Raw genomic sequence first — 21,347 nt, 5'->3', positions numbered from 1 at the left:
CATTCTCTATCTGTGGGTTACTGGTATGCCATCTGTTGGCGTGTGGGTAATACAGGGTAATACTGCCAGTTACTGTAATTGCAAGGAATGTGTTAAGCCTAAACGGTTTAGCATTAGTAAAGTTGATGGTTTCTTAATTATGAGTGTGGTCACTCAATAGTCTCAGTTGGGGAGGAATGGGTGAAATCCGACAATTTAGTGACGTCTTTGTCTGCTCCAGTGTGACCGAGTCAATTACCTCAGTACCACAACTTTCCATCCCGACTTGGATTAAAAACAGAGGAGGAGGGAAGGAGAGAGCAACTTGTGATCTAGAGCGAGACAAAGGTGTTGTCCACCATTAGGGTTTTGTGGTGGCCCATCTACTTCTGTGGATTCAATACTCAACAACATACAGGCCTTGCTCTTTTTCAAACCTAATTTTATTGCCCTGCTTTTGTTTTGGCCTAACTTTAATTGCAGCGGAATGAGTAAAATGAATAAAATATAGGCCTACTTAAACTGAAGGCACAAGCAGCAAATATAATTGTTGTGTGTGACTAGGGCTGTGACGGTCTTGGAATTTGAGGTTACGGTAATTGGCCAGGCCAATGTACACATTGACCAACATAACCGTTCGGGGGGGTGGTGTGTGTCACAATTCTGTTTGTAACTTGTATACATGGATATGCTTCTTAATTAAAATGTATTTTAAACAAGCAATTACACTTCATTATTATCATGGCATTTCATTATTATTGTTCAGGTTATTACTTCTAAATATGAATCAACAAATGAATAAATGCCGGGTTGGAGAGGATCTTTTAACTGCTGCTGCAGTCATTCGGTGGCAGTGGTATTGACATATTGAGATAAATAATGTAGCTTAAACCTCTGAAAATAGGACTTTTACAAGATTAAATCATGACAGGAACGTTTTGATTCTTATTAAAGTCCAGACAGGCTACTTTATGAAACTTTTTGAATCGACATATACACTTACCATGAGTGTATAAAACATTAGGATTGAAACAATACCTATTGATGACTTGGCAAATACTACTGTATACACTGAGTATACAAAACACTAAGAACACCTGCTCTTTCCATGACAGACTGACCAGGTGAATCCAGGTGAAAGATATGATTCCTTATTGATTTCACTTGTTAAATTAACTTCAGTCAGTGTCGATAAAGGGGAGGAGACAGGCTAAATAAGGATTTTTAAGCCTTGAGACATGGATTGTGTATGTGTGCCATTCAGAGTGTGAATGCTGATTTTCATCTTTTGTCTTGCCCGAACACACACCCCCATAAAAGCACCCGTCAGTCAAAGCCACCAGCGTATGTCAGACACAAGCAAATATTTCTCCATTATTTAAAAAAAAAATGTTTAAATCTAGGCTTACCTTAACGCTTTCCGAAATTAGGCTATAAGATAAATGATGAAGGGGACAGCTATGCTATAGTATGAAGATGAAACTGACAATCATTAACATAGAAACAAATACACATGTCCATAGCCTAGCCTATTCATCAACGGCACTGATTATCAAGGGTGTTAGAAAGATTTTTCAGACACTGTGAGGAACTATTATAATGCATGAGGTGAAGAACAAATGACTGAGAAGCCTAGCAGGGCTCTGTCAATAGGACAGAGAAACAAGACACACGCTCATTAACACATGGATGGCGAAAATGATGGTATGAAATACACCAAAATCTTTTTTCTCACAAGTGTAGCAGGTTGTGAACTCTGTAAAACAACTATTCCACTCCGAGAATGAGAATGGTAAATTGCTGTAATTAATACATGCATTAACAGAAATGTATGTAACCAAATGACAGGGATTAACAGTAAATGGCCTGTTTTACAAACAGTAGGCTACCAAATGGCCAATCATAAAAGTGCATTGTGGGCTGACACGGTATAACCTAGGCTACTATTCTATTTGCAGGAATAGGAGGGCGGTATTTTTTTTTTGTCCCGCCGAGGGCAGTTTATTGGCAAGGACCGGGCCTGATCAGCGTTTATTAGTCTATAAATTAAGAAAAGATTCAGTATCAAATTATGCCAGGTTGGAGAGGATTGGTGCATTGCCCATTTGACACAAAATTAGTGCATTATAGGCCTCAGAGCCGGAACGACCTCATCGACTGCTGATGAATAATTCATATATAGTCAGACACTTCCAACCTTTTTTAAAAGAAGACAGCTGTATTTATTTACTAACAAGCAATGAAAACGTGTGTTTAAAAAATATATTTTTACTGAAGTGCCATAGCCTATAGCGCTCTACATCCTTGTGTAGCTAATCTACGCTGAGCAAAAATATAAACACAACATGTACATTTAGTGTGTGGAATGAAGGCAGAATGTGTCTGATTCCAGGTATATGTGCATACTCATAAAATCCAGTTGACCTCAATTGGGGAGCCATGGAAACCAGGGAATGGGGAGTGGCTGGGGAGTGTGTGCAGTTGCATCTAGGAGGATTTGGCTTTGTTTGTGATGGGGCTGACCCCATTTAGTCGACTGGTCGATTTGTTTCGTCGATAGGCTGTTGGTCGACAGATGTTTTTAGTCGAGCAGTGATATATTATTATTATTATTTTTTCATTGCACACAAGATACCTGTCTGATTTGCTCCTCTCTCTGTGAAGTAATCCATTAAGGAGGCCACGGTCCAAGAAAAAGAGGAGTGTGTCTCAGCTGCACAAGGCACGTCTCTCCAGAATGCGCCCTCTCCCACCATTTTGTGCATAGTCATTGTTTCATAACTTGTGTGCATTGTTTGCTGTGTCTGTCAATTCCCCATTACATATATCACTAGTAGTAGCCTACATTTTAACATTAATTCCCATAATTTCTAATCTGCATTGTATTTTTGATTAGTTATGGTATTTCGGTTAAGACATTTATTATTATTATTATTATTATTATTATAGTAATTTACCGTTCTCATTGTTGGGGTGGACACGTTGTTTGCAGAACTCACAACCTATGCTAGACTTGTGAGAAACACATTTTTGTTTATTTCATTCCATTTACGAGTTTTGTCAATTTATTGACTTTTGTTTGAAACGCTCCTGTCAATGTTGACTAAGGACGAGCACTTGTTCACCCGTATATAAATAGGACTAGTCTACATGGTCTGCACGCAAATGTAGGCCTATAATGTAGGGACGTTTTGATTTAGTATTTCTGATTGTCTTAACTACCACTAATGAGCTGTGGAGCATTACCCCCCAAAAATGTCACCTCAAACAGCAAGTAAACAGTGCCTGTTTTTAGAATCAATTGAGAATGACAATAGTTCCTAAAAAGTATTTGAAACATATTTTCAGCTCGCTCTTTTTCAATAACCACTCGGCATGAAAACAAAAAAATATAATGATCTGATCCAGTGGAAACGTCATAAAATACCTGATTTACTTCTTATCCCTTGCACAAATAGCCTACAGCTGTGTCTGTCCCGAGCTCACTGGTGCAGGAAACTCTGAGGCCCAGAATATTTTATACAATGTTGCAAGTTTGCTAGCACAAGATTCCAGCCAACCCAGTTGATAGTTGATACGATGATACAAGTTCGTTTCAGACAGGCCAAGCATAGCCAATGTGATTTTTATAGGATATTTATTTTTTCAGGATATTTTGTACCAGCAGGCTGCAATGTTTTTATTAGTTGGCTTAATGTAGGCTATTTTTACATAGTTGACAATTTTAATAAAAGTTATTTTTAGATTTGTATAATTTTCATTTATACTGAACAAAAATATAAACGCAACATGTAAAGGGTTGGTCCCATGTTTCATGAGATGAAATAAAAGATCCCACAAAAAGCATATTTATCTCCAATTTTGTGCACACATTTGTTAACATCCCTATTAGTTAGGATTAATCCATCCACCTGATGTGTGGCATATCATGAATCTGATTAAACAGCATGATCATTACACAGGTGCACCTTGTGCTGGGGACAGTAAAAGGCCACTCTAAAGTGTGAGTTTAGTCACACAACACAATGCCACAGATGTCTCAAGTTTTGATGGAGCGTGCAATTGGCATGTTGACTGCAGTAATGTCCATCAGAGCTGTTGCCAGAAAATGTAATGTTAATTTCTCTACCATAAGCCGCCTCCAATGTTGTTTTAAAGAATTTGGCAGAACATCCAACCGGCCTCACAACCACAGACCATGTGTAACCACGCCAGCCCAGGACCTCCACATCAGGCTTCTTCACTATCGGGATTGTCTGAGACCAGCCAACTGGACAGCTAATGAAACTGAGGAGTATTTTTGTGGGGAAGCCCTTTTGTGGAGAAACCCATTCCAATTGGGTGGGCTTGTTCAGTGTAGATTTAGATAGAATGTAGATTAACCTCAGACAATGATGTTGCAATACAAAGACTTGGCACTCCACATGAAAAGTTTGATGACCCAGCGGTTGCAAATTACCGCCAACTTCAGGATCGTAACTGCAGAATCTGCGAAGACCATCAGTAGCGGAAGGAGGAGGGTCGGAACAGTTGAAAAAAATTCTGGTTAGGTTATATTGATATCTTGCTCCCTCTTAAGTAATTTGTGTGTTATTTAATCAAACAGCATGCTTAAAGCATCAGACAAGTTGATTTTATTAAAACACATATGCTATGTCATATATGGAAAAATACATGTTTTAGAATTTCGACCACTCAATTGGTTGAAAGAAGGTCGACCAATGTTTTTTTTTTTTGCCTAATTTGTGAGGATGATTGGATGAGAAAGTCAACAGTACAACATAGGCCATAATACAGCCATCTCCCGAGTGGCGCAGCAGTCTAAAGCCTCTTGGAACTCTAGGGCGCAATTTCATTTTGGAAGAAAAACGTTCCCGTTTTAAACAAGATATTTTGTCACATAAAGATGCTCGACTATGCATATAATTGCTACTGTTCGAAAGAAAACACTCTGACGTGTCCAGAAATACAAATATCTTCTCTGTGCGTGCCCTTTAACGTGAGCTTCAGGCAAAACCAAGATGACTTGGCATCCAGGAAATTACAAGGATTTTTGAGGCTCTGTCTTTCATGATCTCCTTATATGGCTGTGAACGCAAGAGGAATGAGTCTGCCCTTTCTGTCGTTTCCCCAAGGTGTCTGCAGCATTGTGACGTATTTGTAGGCAGATCGTTGGAAGATTGACCATAAGAGACCACATTTACCACGTGTCCGCCCGGTGTCCTGCGCCGAAATTGGTGCGCAAAAGTCACCTGCCAGTATTTTTCCATGGGGCAGAGAGAGAAAAGCAAGCTTCCAAGAACTGCATGTCAATGAAGAGATATGTGAAAAAACACCTTGAGGATTGATTCCAAACAACGTTTGCCATGTTTCGGTCGATATTATGTAGTTAATCCGGAAAAAGTTTCACGTTGTAGGTGACTGCATTTTCGGTTCGTTTCGGTAGCCAGGCGCAATGTAGAAAACGGAACGATTTCTCCTACACACAGACGCTTTCAGGAAACACTGCGCATTTGGTATGTGGCTGGGAGTCTCCTCATTGAAAACATCAGAAGCTCTTCAAAGGTAAATGATTTTATTTATTTGGTTATCTGGCTTTTGTGAAAATGTTGCGTGCTACATGCTACACAAAATGCTATGCTAGCTTTGCATACTCTTACACAAATTAGTCAATTTCTATGGTTCAAAAGCATATTTTGAAAATCTGAGATGACAGTGTTGTTAAGAAAAGGCTAAGCTTGAGAGCAAACGCATTATTTTAATTTTATTTGCGATTTTCAGAAATCGTTAACGTTGCGTTATGCTAATGAGCCTGAGGCTTAGTCACAATCCCGGATCCGGGATGGGGAGTTTCAAGAGGCACTGTATCTCAGTGCAAGAGGCGTCACTACAGTCCCTGGTTCGTATCCAGGCTATATCACATCCAGCCATGATTGGGAGTCCCATAGGGCGGTGCACAATTGGCCCAGCATCGTCCAGGTTTGGCTGGGCTACTATTTACATAGCCCTTCGTACATCAGTGGATATCTCAAAGTGCTGTACATAAACCCAGCCTCAAACAGCAAGCAATGCAGGTGTAGAAGCACCTTGTAGAATATAAATTCTACAAACTGCAAACCCAGAGCAAGAATAGGTAAATAAACTATCAGTTTAAGCGTGTGATAGGGAGAGGTACGCCGGTATGGTGAGGCTGAACTATCACACACAGTAGGCTTGTTCATTCTCCCCTGTTCTGTTAAGTTTAGACACTTGGGCTCATTTAGCTGATGGCCAGGAGGCACTTAGCAAGTGACCTTGAGGGAGGTGACTGATGCACGTGGAAATTAGCGAGAGGACAGGACACCTCCAGAATGCCTTTGTCCCATGACTCCCTCCGTCCCTCCCTGTCATCCACTACTAATGGACTCGCTGCTAATGGCTTTATGTGGCAAAAAAGCTAACAGATTACATGGTCTGCTTAGTACTTCCCAGGACTGGTTGGTTTTTATTGTGATGAGTAGGCTATATTTGTTTATCCCCCTGCACAGTTTTAATACATGGGGATGGTCTTCACTGGTTCTGCCATGTAATCGACATGGTTCATTGACTAGACCTCAATCCCTCCCTAGGTCAGGGGCACATGGGAGTGACCGATCCCATTGGAAACCTCACCAGCGCCATATCTGCCTTGTAGGTTTCAAGGTCTTCTTCACACAATGATGCAATCAGTACTCTCAAAGAACTGGAAAATGGACCGAAGAAGTGCTCCAGTTACCACCATGCGATTTGAAGGCAACAAAATGGAAAAGAAACCAGTGAAGCTTGTTGCAAATCCCTATAGATTACGACCAGTCAGTCAGACCTTTATGGTGGCGAAGATCCGATGAGGGGTTCACAAAAAAAAAATGCCTGGAAACCTGTGGCGTAATAATAACACATGGCTGGCTGTCTGAACGGCTGTAGGCATGCAGAAGCAAAATGGCTCTAGTCTAGTAAGATACAAGGGGAAACGAGCCCACTGTTCACAGGGCAAAATGACAGGGGGACTTTTATAAAGAAAACAGGAACGGAGGAAAGCCTTAGGGTCTGCCCGGTAACAAGGAGAATAGGCACCTCTCTCCTCACACTCTAACCATCTGCATTGTCAACATTCTCAGTCTCAACGTGGTTGGATGTAATGTATTTTTTTTCTTCTTTATGCTATGTTCCAGCCTGCCTGCAGAAGGATTGCATTGACACGTTTTGGCTTGATCATCCCTCAGCAAAGCTGTGTGTGACAGAGGGAGCGAGTGAGTTACAGAGAGCTGGAGGGGAGGAGAGGGAGGAGAGCTGGCGAAGTCACATGGGCAACCAGAGGAAGCAGGCAGGCAGACTTTAGCACTGCAGCTTAAAGGAGAAAAACATATTCAGAGAACATGCAGATTCTCCTCTTTGCGGCCCTCTGTCATCACATCGCCTACTCCCGTTGCCTTTAGCCTATAACGCATTCTTATTCTAAATGAATGTATTTCTATAGGCCATTCAAATTGCACTATTACTGTCTGCGTGTTACTCATGTTAAATAGACAAGCCTAATAATAACAATGTCGGTGTGAACCACTGTCAGCTTTAAATGCCTCAGTCAGTGTATTGACTCTTGATGTAATCAGCCAACTGGCGTCTAGTGTTAATACTCCTAAGAGTGAACTGAATCAATCAAGCCAGTAGTGTGTTGTGTTGTGTTGTGCTATCTGAGCTCCCCTCTGTCCTTCATTATGCTAAGTAGCAAAATTGGCTACAATTATGGATCTATTTCAGGCCAGCTGGGGAGAACAGAACAGCAGAGCTCACTGATTACTTCCTTTGTTGTTTACGTCTTCACATCGCATGGTTTTATGGAATGGTAGAAATGCTGGAGTGGGACTGGTGATGGGTGGATGGTACGGATTACCAGGAAGAATGGGCATGGTATAGTGATTTGGTAACCATCCCCTCCACTACCTGCCCCCCACTGTTTTTTTACACTTAACATATGGGACTTCTGTTTGTTCCTTCTAACACTAATGATGTGAAGTAATGGAGCCCCTCGTAGGACTCACGCTCTCTCTCTCCCTCTCTCTCCCATCTCTCTCTCTCTCTCTCTCTCTCTCTCTCTCTCTCTCACACACAGACTATTCTGCTAGAAAAGCACACATCACAGAGGTAATGTACTTGCTTATTTTCTTTTATTTAGCCCATATGACCGTGAAATACATTTGATTCTTCCTCCCTGACATGCCCTTTACGTTTACGTTCCTCCCTGACATGCCCCCTCTCCTCACTGTGATCCTACACACACCATTTCCCTATACTCTGTATGTGTTCTGACTGCTACACACACCATTTCCCTATACTCTGTATGTGTTCTGACTGCTACACACACCATTTCCCTATACTCTGTATGTGTTCTGACTGCTACACACACCATTTCCCTATACTCTGTATGTGTTCTGACTGCTACACACACCATTTCCCTATACTCTGTATGTGTTCTGACTGCTACACACACCATTTCCCTATACTCTGTATGTGTTCTGACTGGTACACACACCATTTCCATATACTCAGTATGTGTTCTGACTGGTACACACACCGTCTCCATCTACTTTGATCCCCATGCAAGTCAATCCTCATGGTGTGTGATCTCTGTTTGCTACACTCTATATAAAGACTTCAGCATCAGTATGCTCAGGGGTAGTGAGGGAATCTCCATAGGGACTGCTATGGTTATAAGCCCCTTCCATGTTCCATTCTGCCCTGTGATGAGAAGCACCCACTCTCAATTTGGCTGCGTAATCTGGGAGGATAGAGGTTAGAAAGAGGAGCTTGAAGGGACACTCAGTCCACTCAGAAGGCTTAGTGACACATTTTACAAAGCGTTCACACCTGTGTCAAGTTTGCACTTGTGATTTTCAAAGGGGAATACAGGACAAAAGAAATCAAAGCTGAAAACGTGAAACTGTCCTTGTACCTCTATTGATATTCAGGAAAAACTCTAGATCACCTTGACTCCACACACAATCAATACATTTTAAGTTCAGGCTATAACACTCTACAATGTGGAAAAAGTCAAGGGGTCTGAATACTTTCTGAAGGCACTCACTTTCACATACTCTGCTGCTACGCTGTTTGTCTATCCTGATTGCCTAGTCACTTTTACCCCAATCTATATGTACATATTACCTACATTACCTCAACTGCCTCGTACCCCTGCACATTGACTCGGCACCGGTGCTCCTTGTACAGTATTTAGCCTCGTTATTGTTATTTTATTGTGTTACTATTTCCTTTTTAAGTAAGTAAGCATTTCACGGTAAAGTCTACACCTGGCGCATGTGAATACATTTGATTCGATTTACCTTTTGTTCCTCATTTGATGTGTTTATTATTGAAAACAACAGGTGGAAACTTCACACTGGTGCTGCAAACGCTTGATAAACACTAACCTCAGGTTTTAGTGTTGTCAGCCCATAGAAGTGAGTATCGGTCTAAATATGTGTCTTAACCACTCTGCTCCATCCTCTGGCCAACAGCTGCCTGGTGTCTCGGGTCTACCAGGCCAGGGGAAGAGGATGGGCCACAGGGGAGTGGACGCGTCCGGAGAGACCACCTACAAGAAGGTAGGCAGTCGGCACCATCTCCCCGGATTTTAGCCAGTCAATCAATTAATTAATCAAGCATATAGGGATCACATATAGTGCCTGCGCCTTTTACAAATGCCTCGCAGCAAAGCATCCAAACCCCCAATAGAACAAGCCAAGACATTGGCAAGGAAAAACTCCCTTGGTAGGCACTTGGCAATGGTCCTTTATGCACAGTTAGGCTCCAGCTGTGTGCCAGCAAAGCAGAGAAGGGACATAGCTCTGTAAGCCTGCACACTGTACTCTCCACTTATACTATATGTTTTATGGTCACATACACTTGATAGGTGCAGTGAAGTGTGTTGTTTTACAGGGTCAGTCATAGTAGTACGGCACCCCTGGAGCAAATCAGGGTTAAGTGCCTTGCTCAAGGGCACATTGACAGATTTTTGGGGTATTTTTTATATATGTGAGAAGGCATAAAGAAAAGACACTGCAGAGCAATCCGAGTGTGTCTCACAGATAACCACTACTCCGACCCAATTCATCCACCCTGTCTGTCTTTAGCACGTTACACTATAGGTATTCTGGTTTGCGTGTCTGAGTGAGTCAATGTTTTGCCTCTTTAGTGTAGAATTCAGTCCCGTCTGAGAGCTGAGCTAATGGAGCTTGTAAATTGTAAGATTTCTCAATGAATACAAATGAGTGTTAGTCCACCAAGCTCAGAAATGTCTTAAGTATTTCCCTAACCCCCACCATCTCTCTCCTCTCCCCCAGACCACGTCCTCCGCCCTGAAAGGTGCCATCCAGCTGGGCATCGGCTACACGGTGGGCAACCTGAGCTCCAAGCCTGAGAGAGACGTCCTCATGCAGGACTTCTATGTGGTGGAGAGCATCTTCTTCCCCAGGTAACCACACCATCAGGGCAGCACACAGCTTTGTGACATTATTAGAATGAGGCCTTTCAAATATATCTGAGATTTCTGACCGATCACAAAACTGATCCTAGAGATGTTCTTTTGATGGTAAGTCGTTCGTTATTTACACTAGAAGGATTCCTTCATAGGGGCGCAGCGGTCTAAGGCATTGCATCTCAGAGCAAGAGGCCTCACTACAGTCCCTGGTTCAATTCCAGGCTGTATCACATCCGGCCGTGATTGGGAGTCCCTCAGGGCAACGCACAATTGGCCCAGCGCTGTCCGGGTTTGGCCGTGATATGCCATAGTTGTAAATAAGAATTTGTTCTTAATTGACTCACCTAGCTAAATAAAGGTTCAATTGAAAATATATATTTTTTTACCTTTATTTAACTAGGCAAGTCAATTAAACAAATTCTTATTTACAATGACAGCCTACCAAAAGGCCTCCTTCGGGGACGGGGGCTGGGATTAAAAATATCGGACAAAACACACATCACAACAAGAGAGACACCACAACACTAGATAAAGAGAAACCTAAGATGACAACATAGCATGGCAGAAACACATGACAACACAGCATACTTAATAGCAACACCACATGACAACAACATGGTAGCAGCACAAAACATGGTACAAACATTATTGGGCAGCACAAAGGCAAGAAGGTAGAGACAACAATACATCACGCGAAGCAACCACAACTGTCAGTAAGAGTGTCCATGATTGAGTCTTTGAATGATGAGATTGAGATAAAACTGTCCAGTTTGAGTGTTTTTTGCTGCTCATTCCAGTCACGAGCTGCAGCAAACTGAAAAGAGGTGGGACCCAGGGATATGTGCGCTTTGGGGACCTTTAACAGAATGTGACTGGCAGAACGGGTGTTGTATGTGGAGGATGAGGGCTGCAGTAGATATCTTCGATAGGGGGGAGTGAGGCCTAAGAGGGGTTTATAAATAATCGTCAATTAGTGGGTCTTGCGATGGGTATACATAAATGACCAGTTTACCAGGAGTGTAGAGTGCAGTGATGTGACCTATGTGGCGCAATGGTAGCAAATCTGATGGCCGAATGGTAAAGAACATCTAGCCGATTTATAAATTACGTTTCCGTAGTAGAGGTCGACCGATTTAATCGGAACAGCTGATTAATTAGGGCCGATTTCAAGTTTTCATAACAATCGGAATTCGTATTTTTGGGCACCGATTTAATCTATTTTTTTTATATACCTTTATTTAACTAGGCAAGTCAGTTAAGAACACATTCTTACTTTCAATGACGGCCTAGGAACTGTGGGTTAACTACCTCAACAGATTTTCACCTTGTCAGCCCGGGGGAGCCAATCTCGCAACCTTATAGTTAACTAGTCCAATGCAATAACAACCTGACTCGCTCTCGTTGCACTCCACAAGGAGACTGCCTGTTACGCGAATGCAGTAAGCCAAGGTAAGTTGCTAGCTAGCATTAAACCTATCTTATAAAAAACAATCAATCATAATCACTAGTTAACTACACATGGTTGATGATATTACTAGATATTATCTAGCGTGTCCTGCGTTGCATATAATCTGACTGAGCATACAAGTCTCTAAGTATCTGACTGAGCGGTGGTAGGCAGAAGCAGGCGCGTAAACATTCATTCAAACAGCACTTTTGTACGTTTTGCTAGCAGCTCTTTGTTGTGCATCAAGCATTGCACTGTTTATGACTTCAAGCCTATCAACGCCCGAGATGAGGCTGGTGTAACCGAAGTGAAATGGCTAGCTAGTTAGCGCACGCTAATAGCGTTTCAAACGTCACTCGCTCTGAGCCTTCTAGTAGTTGTTCCCCTTGCTCTGCATGGGTAACGCTGCTTTGATGGTGGCTGTTGTCGTTGTGTTGCTGGTTCGAGCCCAGGGAGGAGCGAGGAGAGGGACAGAAGCTATACTGTTACACTGGCAATACTAAAGTGCCTATAATAACATCTAATAGTCAAAGGTTAATGAAATACAAATGATATAGAGGGAATTAGTCCTATAATTCCTATAATAACTACAACCTAGAACTTCTTACCTGGGAATATTGAAGACTCATGTACCTCTGTTTTGGAGGTGTTCAGAACAAGGTTACGGGCAGAGAAAGCTTGTTGGACACTAAGAAAGCGTTGTTGTAGAGCATTTAACACAAAATCCCATATCTAAAAGCCTTTCTCCTTCTCTCCTGGTCCCAGTGAAGGCAGCAATCTGACTCCAGCCCACCACTTCCCAGACTTCCGCTTCAAGACGTATGCTCCTGTGGCCTTCCGCTACTTCAGGGAGCTCTTCGGGATCAGGCCTGATGACTACCTGGTAAGAACATGTAACTCTATCCTTTTTCAAACATGACAACAGACATGAACACATAGCATGGTGTCACCATACATTAGATATCCAGAATGAACAGAGGAGCATTCATTTTCAATTTTTTACTTCTATTTATTACTTAACACTTATTGTTCTTAACTTCTTAAAGCATTGTTGGTTAAGGGCTTGTAAGTAAGCATTTCACTGTACGGTGCAAGGTGCACTGTTGTATTCAGTGCATTACAAATACAATTTGATTTAATAGGTCAGTGTTGAGGAATGGTTTTAGGGTAGCTAGTGCACCAATTCCTGATCCCACTTTTTATTTTGTTTTATTTATTTAACCTTTATTTAACAGGCAAGTTAGTTAAGAACAAATTCTTATTTACACTGATGGCCTACCAAAAGGCAGAAGGCCTCCTGCGGGGGCTGGGATTATTATTAGTATTTTTTAAATAATAACAAATAGGACATAACACACATCAGGACAAGAGAGACAAAAACTACATAAAGAGAGACCTAAGACGACAACATAGCATGGCAGCAACACAACATGGCAGCACAAAACATGGTACAAACATTATTGGGCACAGACAACAGCACAAAAGGCAAGAAGGTAGAGACAACAATACATCACATGAAGCAGCCACAACTGTCAGTAAGTGGAGAGACCAGTTTAACAGGAGTGTAGAGTGCAGGGATATGTCCTATAAGGAGCATTGGTGGCAAATCTGAATCCTGAATGGTAAAGAACATCTAGCTGCTCGAGAGCACCCTTACCTACCGATCTATAAATGATGTAGGTAGGATGGTCATCTGAATCAGCTTTGATATGTGCTTAGGGAAGGACAGTGTACCTTCTCGCCATACTCCCAAGTACTTGTATGAGGTGACTACCTCAAGCTCTAAACCCTCAGAGGTAGTAATCACACCTGTGGGGAGAGGGGCATTCTTCTTACCAATCCACATGATTTTTGTTTTGGAGGTGCTCAGAACAAGGTTAAGGGCAGAGTAAGCTTGTTGGACACTAAGAAAGCTTTGTTGTAGAGCGTTTAACACAACACAAAATACGGGGAGGGGCCAGCTGAGTATAAGACTGTATCGTCTGCATGTAATTGGATGAGAGAGCTTCCTACTGCTTAAGATATGTTGTTGATTTAAATTGAGAAGAGCGTGGGACCTAAGATCGAGCCTTGGAGTACTCTCTTGGTGACAGAAGCAGGTCTCTGTACAAAAGCTGTTCAGAGGCTCCCTGTATAGAGAGACTGAGGTATCCAGTCCACCTGCTGTGTCCTGGTCTTAGCCAACACTCCCACCGCCTGCTGCCCTCTCCCTCCCTCTCGGTCCAGCCTGCTGCCAGCAGCACAGCAGGCAATGTAGCACCATGACTGGGAGCGTGATTTCTCCCACCAGACAGGCAGGCACGAGTCACTGCTGGAGAGAGATTGGGAAGAATATCAGGAGAGACGGGGGAGGGACAGGCAGGGTTGGAGAGTTTGGGAGAGCAGAAGAAATGGGCTAAGAAATACTGTGTGGATGAATAGGGATATTAGGCTGGGAGAAGCAGAGATGGGGACGGCAAAGGGAGAAATGGTGAGTAGAGACGATGAAGGCTGGGGAGGGCCAGAGAAGGGTTGGGGGGTGCTATAAGAAGTCTGGTCAGAGAGATGGATAGGCCCAGAGGAGGTCTGGGGAAGTGGTGAGTGTGGTGGCAGAGTGAGTCACTGCTCCTCCGTGAGTGGTCAGCAGTCTGGGCATGTGTTATGTCTGTGTACATGACAAATAGGATGCACACATGTCCTTGTGTGTTTCGCTATGACTAGGGCTGTGACGTGACGGTCATGGAATTTTGGATGACGGTTAATTGTCAACCATAAAATAAAAACGTGCATTTTCTCAAAACCCAGAGTCTCTGGTGGCACAGCTGGCACTGCAATACAGCGCCCCTTAACCACTGCGCCACCCGGGAGGCCCAGTGTTCCCTTTTTTTGGTAAGCCTTTTTTTGCATGCATTTCCTCATACTCGTTTGCAACAACACTTTGCTGAAACAAGGAGCAACAAAGTTTCATCGCTGTAAAGAGTCCATGTTACCGTGGAAACGGACTCAACTGCACACAGGTCTTGTATTTTTTTAATGTCCTGCAGTCCCGTCTTCAGTCAGTTTAAAGCACTATAATTGTTCTACAACACAATTCTAAAACTGTCTGTTCAGTGTGGGGCAGGCTTACTGTTACTTTACTGCTTTTGGGTAAAGCTTGTCGACTTAAATGAAGTTAATCAACAATGAACGGTTATACAATTACCCTGCCAACCCTAGCTATGACATAATAATGCGTGCGTGCGATAGACATAGTGTCATACCTCATAGCCCTTGTCACATTGTATCTGTGCTGGCTGACTGGCATTGTGTTTGGCTGTGTATCAACATGTACAGACACAATGCAAGAATTTGGTCTTAGTTATTCCTTTGTTCCATTTTGGACAACAATGTACAGAGCTACAGTAGAGTATATGGGCAAATTCTGTTTGTATTGATTTTCTGAATAGCAAATAGCAGTGTACAGTCGTGGCCAAAAGTTTTGAGAATGACACACTTATACATTTTCACAGTGTCTGCTGCCTCAGTTTGTATGATTGCAATTTGTATATACTCCAGAATGTTATTTGCCATGCGAATGAACTGAATCCCCAAAAAACATTTCCACTGCATTTCAGCCCTGCCACAAAAGGACCAGCCAGTAATTTCAGTGATGTCAGTGATTCTCTCATTAACACAGGTGTGAGTGTTGACGGGGACAAGGCTGGAGATCACTCTGTCATGCCGATTGAGTTCGAATAACAGACTGGAAGCTTCAAAAGGAGGGTGGTGCTTGGAATAATTGTTCTTCCTCTGTCAACCATGGTTACCTGCAATGAAACACATGCCGTCATCATCGCTTTGCACGAAAAGGGCTTCACAGGCAAGGATATTGCTGCCAGTAAGATTGCACCTAAATCAACCATTTATTGGATCATCAAGAACTTCAAGGAGAGCGGTTCAATTGTTTTGAAGAAGGCTTCAGGGCGCCCAAGAAAGTCCAGCAAGAGCCAGGACTATCTCCTAAAGTTGATTCAGTTGCGTGATCGGGGCACCACCAGTACAGAGCTTGCTCAGGAATGGCAGCAACCAGGTGTGAGTGCATCTGCACGCACAGTGAGCCGAAGACTTTTGGAGGATGGCCTGGTGTCAAGAAGGGCAGCAAAGAAGCCACTCCTCTCCAGGAAAAACATCAGGGACAGACTGATATTCTGCAAAAGGTACAGGGATTGGACTGCTGAGGACTGGGGTAAAGTCATTTTCTCTGATAAATCCCTTTTCCGATTGTTTGGGGCATCCGGAAAAAAGCTTGTCCGTAGAAAACAAGGTGAGCTCTACCATCAGTCCTGTGTCATGCCAACAGTAAAGCATCCTGAGTCCATTCATGTGTAGGGTTGCTTCTCCGCCAAGGGAGTGGTCTCGCTCACAATTTTGCCGAACAACATAGCCACAAATAAAGAATGGTACCAACACATCCTCCGAGAGCAACTTCTCTCGACCATCCAGGAACAGTTTGGTGACGGACAATGCCTTTTCCAGCATGATGGAGCACCTTGCCATAAGGCAAAAGTGATAACTCAGTGGCTCGGGAAACAAAAACAACATCAATATTTTGGGTCCATGGCCAGGAAACTCCCCAGACCTTAATCCCATTGAGAACTTGTGGTCAATCCTTAAGAGATGTCGTGGACAAAGAAAACCCCACAAATTCTGACAAACTCCAAGCATTGATTATGCAAGAATGGGCTGCCATCAGTCAGGATGTGGCCCAGAAGTTAATTGACAGCATGCCAGGGTGGATTGCAGAGGTCTTGAAAAAGAAGGGTTAACACTGCAAATATTGACTCTTTGCATCAACTTCATGTAATTGTCATTAAAAGTCTTTGACACTTATAAAATGCTGCTAATGATACTTCAGTATTCCATAGTAACATCTGACAAAAATATCTAAAGACACTGAAGCAGCAAACTTTGTGAAAATTAATAATTGTGTTATTCTCAACTTTTGTCCATGACTGTACTGTACAGAAAATACACCAGTGTGCCTATTCCACAAACACAAACAACCATAATCCCCAAAATAACCCAGTAAACAGCTCCTTCCCTCCACTCCAGAGCTGTATGGGAGTAATTAATTGTTTTTTTAAATATTTTATTAGGATCCCCATTAGCCATCGCCAATGGCTACAGCTAGTCTTACTGAGGTCCGACATTATAGACAACGACTTTACAATTTACATGCATTTAAAACATGTGTGTGTGTGTGTGTATGTGTGTGTGTGTGGTGTGTGTGTGTGCGCACGCACAATCAGTTACACATACATGGCAGTACATAGACACAACAAGTAGGTCACATGGGGTAGAGGTGTTGCTTTATTTGTTTGTTTAAACCAGGTTTGCTGTTCACTTGCGCTATATGAGATGGAAGGGAGTTCCATGCACTCATGGCTCTGTATAATACTGTATGTTTCTGTAAATCTGTTCTGGACCTGGGGACTGTGAAAAGACGTCTGGTGGAGTAAGTGTGTTCTGGACCTGGGGACTGTGAAAAGACCTCTGGTGGCATGTCTGGTGGAGTAAGTGTGTGTCAGAGCTATACGTTGACCATGCAAACAATTTGGAATATCTAACGCATTAATGTTTCTTATACAAACAAGAAGTGATACAGTCAGCCTTTCCTCAAGAGACTGGCATGCATAGTATTGATATTAGCTCTCAGATTACAATGAAGAGCAAAACGTGCCGCTTTGTTCTGGGCCGGCTGCAGCTTAACTTTCTTTGCAGCACTTGACCCATATGACTGGACAATAATCAAGCTGAGATCAAACTAGAGCCTGCAGGACTTGCTTTGTGGAGTGTGGTGTAAAAAAATCAGAGCATCTCTATCATGGACAGACCTCTCCCCATCTTTATAACGATTGAATCTATACGTTTTGACCATGACAGTTTACAATCTAAGGTAACACCAAGTAATTTAGCCTCCTCAGCTTGCTCAACAGCCACACCATTCATTACCAGATTCAGCTGAGGTTTAGAACTTAGGGAATGATTTTTTACCAAATTCAATGCTCTTCGTTTAAGAGATGTTCAGGACCAGTTTATTACTGGCCACCTATTCTAAAACTGACTGTAACTCTAAGGTTGCAGCGACTTCACTAGTTGCTGACGCGTATAGGGTTGAATCATCAGCATATATGAACACACAGGCTTTGTTTAATGTCAGTGGCAGTTCATTGGTAAAAATAGAAAAGAAGAGTGCCAAGAGAAGCTTCCATTAAAGTGTTGTGTATGCTATTGCCCCCATGTTGACCAGGCTATATATGAAATATAGTCTGCCTTCATTGTATTACAAAGCAACTTTATTGACCTGAAATTAGTACTGAATGCAGGTGAAACTAAATATGTATTGTTCTCTAGAGCGCATAAAAATAACGTTGATGATTTAAGCATGGGTACTTTGTCCATATTGATAGTGTCCCTGCTTACAAATATCTGGGCATCTGGATAGATGAAAAAGCGGTCTCTTAAAAAGCATATTGATTAGTTAGTTAAGAAGTTGATAATAAAAATGGGCTTCTTCTCTGTGTCCTATTAGATACAGTGGCTTGCAAAACTATTCACCCCCTTGGCATTTCCCTATTTTGTTGCCTTACAACCTGGAATTTAAATGGGTTTTGGGGGCTTGTATCGTTTGATTTACACAACATGCCTACCACTTTGAAGGTGCAAAGCTTGGCACATCTAGCCACTGGTATTTTTGCCCATTCTTTAAGGCAAAACTGCTCCAGCTCCTTCAAGTTGGATGGGTTCCGCTGGTGTACAGCAATATGTAAGTCATACCACAGATTCTCAATTGGATTGAGGTCTGGGCTTTGACTAGGCCATTCCAAGACATTTAAATGTTTCCCCTAAAACCACTCAAGTGTAGCTTCAGCAGTGTTCTTAGGGTCATTGTCCTGCTGGAAGGTGAACCTCCGTCCCAGTCTCAAATCTCTGGAAGACTGAAACAGGTTTCCCTCAAGGATTTCCCTGTATTTAGTTTCTTCTGATAAGTCTCCAGTATCAACATTTCCAAGCAAACAAAAACGGGGATAAGGGAGAATCTGTAGACATGTTGAGATAAAATAACATACTCTTTGTCATAATTCAGCCAGTCTTCACAAGACCATAACATATGCAAATATGTTCCCTTTTGCATTTTATACTTCCAGCAGAGGAATTACATTTCTGTGTGCATGATATTCAGTTTCACTGGCATATAGGATGTTCTATGGATGGTCTTAAACTGCAGTCCTTACATGAACATGACTGGGCATTCTAACATATCTGTATTCATTCATCATCATCATCAATAGTGTATCCCAGGTCTTCCTCACATTCTTGTTTGACATGTTTTGTGTCATCGGGAAAAGCCTCTATCAACCCAACAGTTTGGAAATTAACTTTAGAGGTTTCCCATAATGCCTTAAAATACTTTCAATCTTTGAAGCTTCTTGTATTTCCAATGTTTGCTGCAAAGAGAAAATAAAGAGTTGTATCTGCAAAAATTCCCCTCCGCTCCGTCACAGACTGGTCTTCCCTGGCTGCCTGACCCTGATGAGACCCCTGTCACCATCTGACACTGCTCAGATGAGGCACGACAAAGAATTACTTTGGTGTACATTTATACATTGATTCCATCCATGAACAGAATCAATGGTTCATCAATTGAGATGACCATTATTCCCTGATCCCAGAATGTAACTTACCCATCAACTCAAGATGGAACTTTGTATCCATTCACTGATTGTTATAATATACTGCAAAATTCACGTGAGCTCTGTAGACTGGTCTTCCCTGTCTGTCTGACCTTGCTGGGACACCTGTCACCATCTGATCCCCAAGACATGATGAGCATAGTGTTGTGTACTGACTGTGAACCATGACAGGGATGCCTGTAGAGCTGTTTATACCATGTCAGTGTGAAAAGTAGGGAATTCGCTAGGGAAACTGCTAGATCAATAATGTTACATTGCTATACTGACTAAAAAACTCACATTGCGCTGAAAAAAATATATTGGTTTGTAATTGTTTAGCCCCTGGTTTTAATCGTTTGATTTAAGTCTACTGTGATTGAGGCAAAAAAGAATAGCAATATTTTTCTGCCAAACAGCAGTTACCGTCCCAACTAGAACAGTCAACTAAAGAGTATCCAGTTTCTGCTCTGCTTGTTTTTACAACTCTGAGAAAAAGCACAACAAAGACAGCAGCTGCCTCTGTTCATAGAAAAAGGAGATGATTGTGGACTACAGGAAAAAGAGGACCGAGCACACCCCCATTCTCATCGACTGGGCTGCAGCGGACTGGGCTGCATCAAAGCTGGGAGCGAGAGAGTGTTAAACAGCTTCTATTTCAAGGTCATCAAAAATCATGAAAATTACTCTCTCCAGAAATAAGTCGCTCACTGTTGCCGCCTGCTACCGACCCCCCTCAGCTCCTAGCTGTGCCCTGGACACCATTTGTGAATTGATTGCCCTCCATCTAGCTTCAGAGTTTGTTCTGTTAGGTGACCTAAACTGGGATATGCTTAACACCCCGGCAGTCCTACAATCTAAGCTAGATGCCCTCAATCTCACACAAATCATCAAGGAACCCACCAGGTACAACCCTAACTCTGTAAGCAAGGGCACCCTCATAGACGTCATCCTGACCAACTGGCCCTCCAAATACACCTTCGCTGTCTTCAATCAGGATCTCAGCGACCACTGCCTCATTGCCTGTATCCGCTACGGTGCCGCAGTCAAACGACCACCCCTCATCACTGTCAAACGCTCCCTAAAACACTTCTGTGAGCAGGCCTTTCTAATCGACCTGGCCCGGGTACCCTGGAAGGACATTGACCTCATCCCGTCAGTTGAGGATGCCTGGTCATTCTTTAAGAGTAACTTCCTCACCATTTTAGATAAGCATGCTCCGTTCAAAAATGCAGAACTAAGAACAGATACAGCCCTTGGTTAACTCCAGACCTGACTGCCCTCGACCAGCACAAAAACATCCTGTGGCGGACTGCAATAGCATCGAACAGTCCCCGCGATATGCAACTGTTCAGGGAAGTCAGGAACCAATACACGCAGTCAGTCAGGAAAGCTAAGGCCAGCTTCTTCAGGCAGAAGTTTGCATCCTGTAGCTCCAACTCCAAAAAGTTCTGGGACACTGTGAAGTCCATGGAGAACAAGAGCACCTCCTCCCAGCTGCCCACTGCACTGAGGCTAGGGAACACGGTCACCACCGACAAATCCATGATTATTGAAAAATTCAACAAGCATTTCTCAACGGCTGGCCATGCCTTCCGCCTGGCTACTCCAACCTCGGCCAACAGCTCCGGCCCCCCCGCAGCTCCTCACCTAAGCCTCTCCAGGTTCTCCTTTACCCAAATCCAGATAGCAGATGTTCTGAAAGAGCTGCAAAACCTGGACCCGTATAAATCAGCTGGGC

The 21,347-nt window shown here is 42.8% G+C and overlaps 1 protein-coding gene across 4 annotated transcripts in view; it reads left to right on the top strand.

Annotated features, from left to right (window-relative positions):
• Positions 1 to 21,347, top strand: part of LOC135512730 (phosphatidylinositol 4-phosphate 5-kinase type-1 gamma-like) — a 73,073-nt gene that overhangs the window by 18,041 nt on the left and 33,685 nt on the right. For all 4 annotated transcript variants that reach the window (XM_064935046.1, XM_064935049.1, XM_064935048.1 and 1 more), the window contains exons 2-5: positions 8,108 to 8,139; positions 9,510 to 9,596; positions 10,335 to 10,465; positions 12,684 to 12,801. In XM_064935046.1, coding sequence (XP_064791118.1) covers positions 8,108 to 8,139; positions 9,510 to 9,596; positions 10,335 to 10,465; positions 12,684 to 12,801 — 368 coding nt within the window. The remainder of the gene's footprint in view (positions 1 to 8,107; positions 8,140 to 9,509; positions 9,597 to 10,334; positions 10,466 to 12,683; positions 12,802 to 21,347) is intronic.

This window comes from Oncorhynchus masou, chromosome 24 (assembly GCF_036934945.1).
Source record: "Oncorhynchus masou masou isolate Uvic2021 chromosome 24, UVic_Omas_1.1, whole genome shotgun sequence".
Taxonomy (NCBI): Eukaryota; Metazoa; Chordata; class Actinopteri; order Salmoniformes; family Salmonidae; genus Oncorhynchus; species Oncorhynchus masou.
This window is presented reverse-complemented; position numbering and strand designations above follow the sequence as displayed.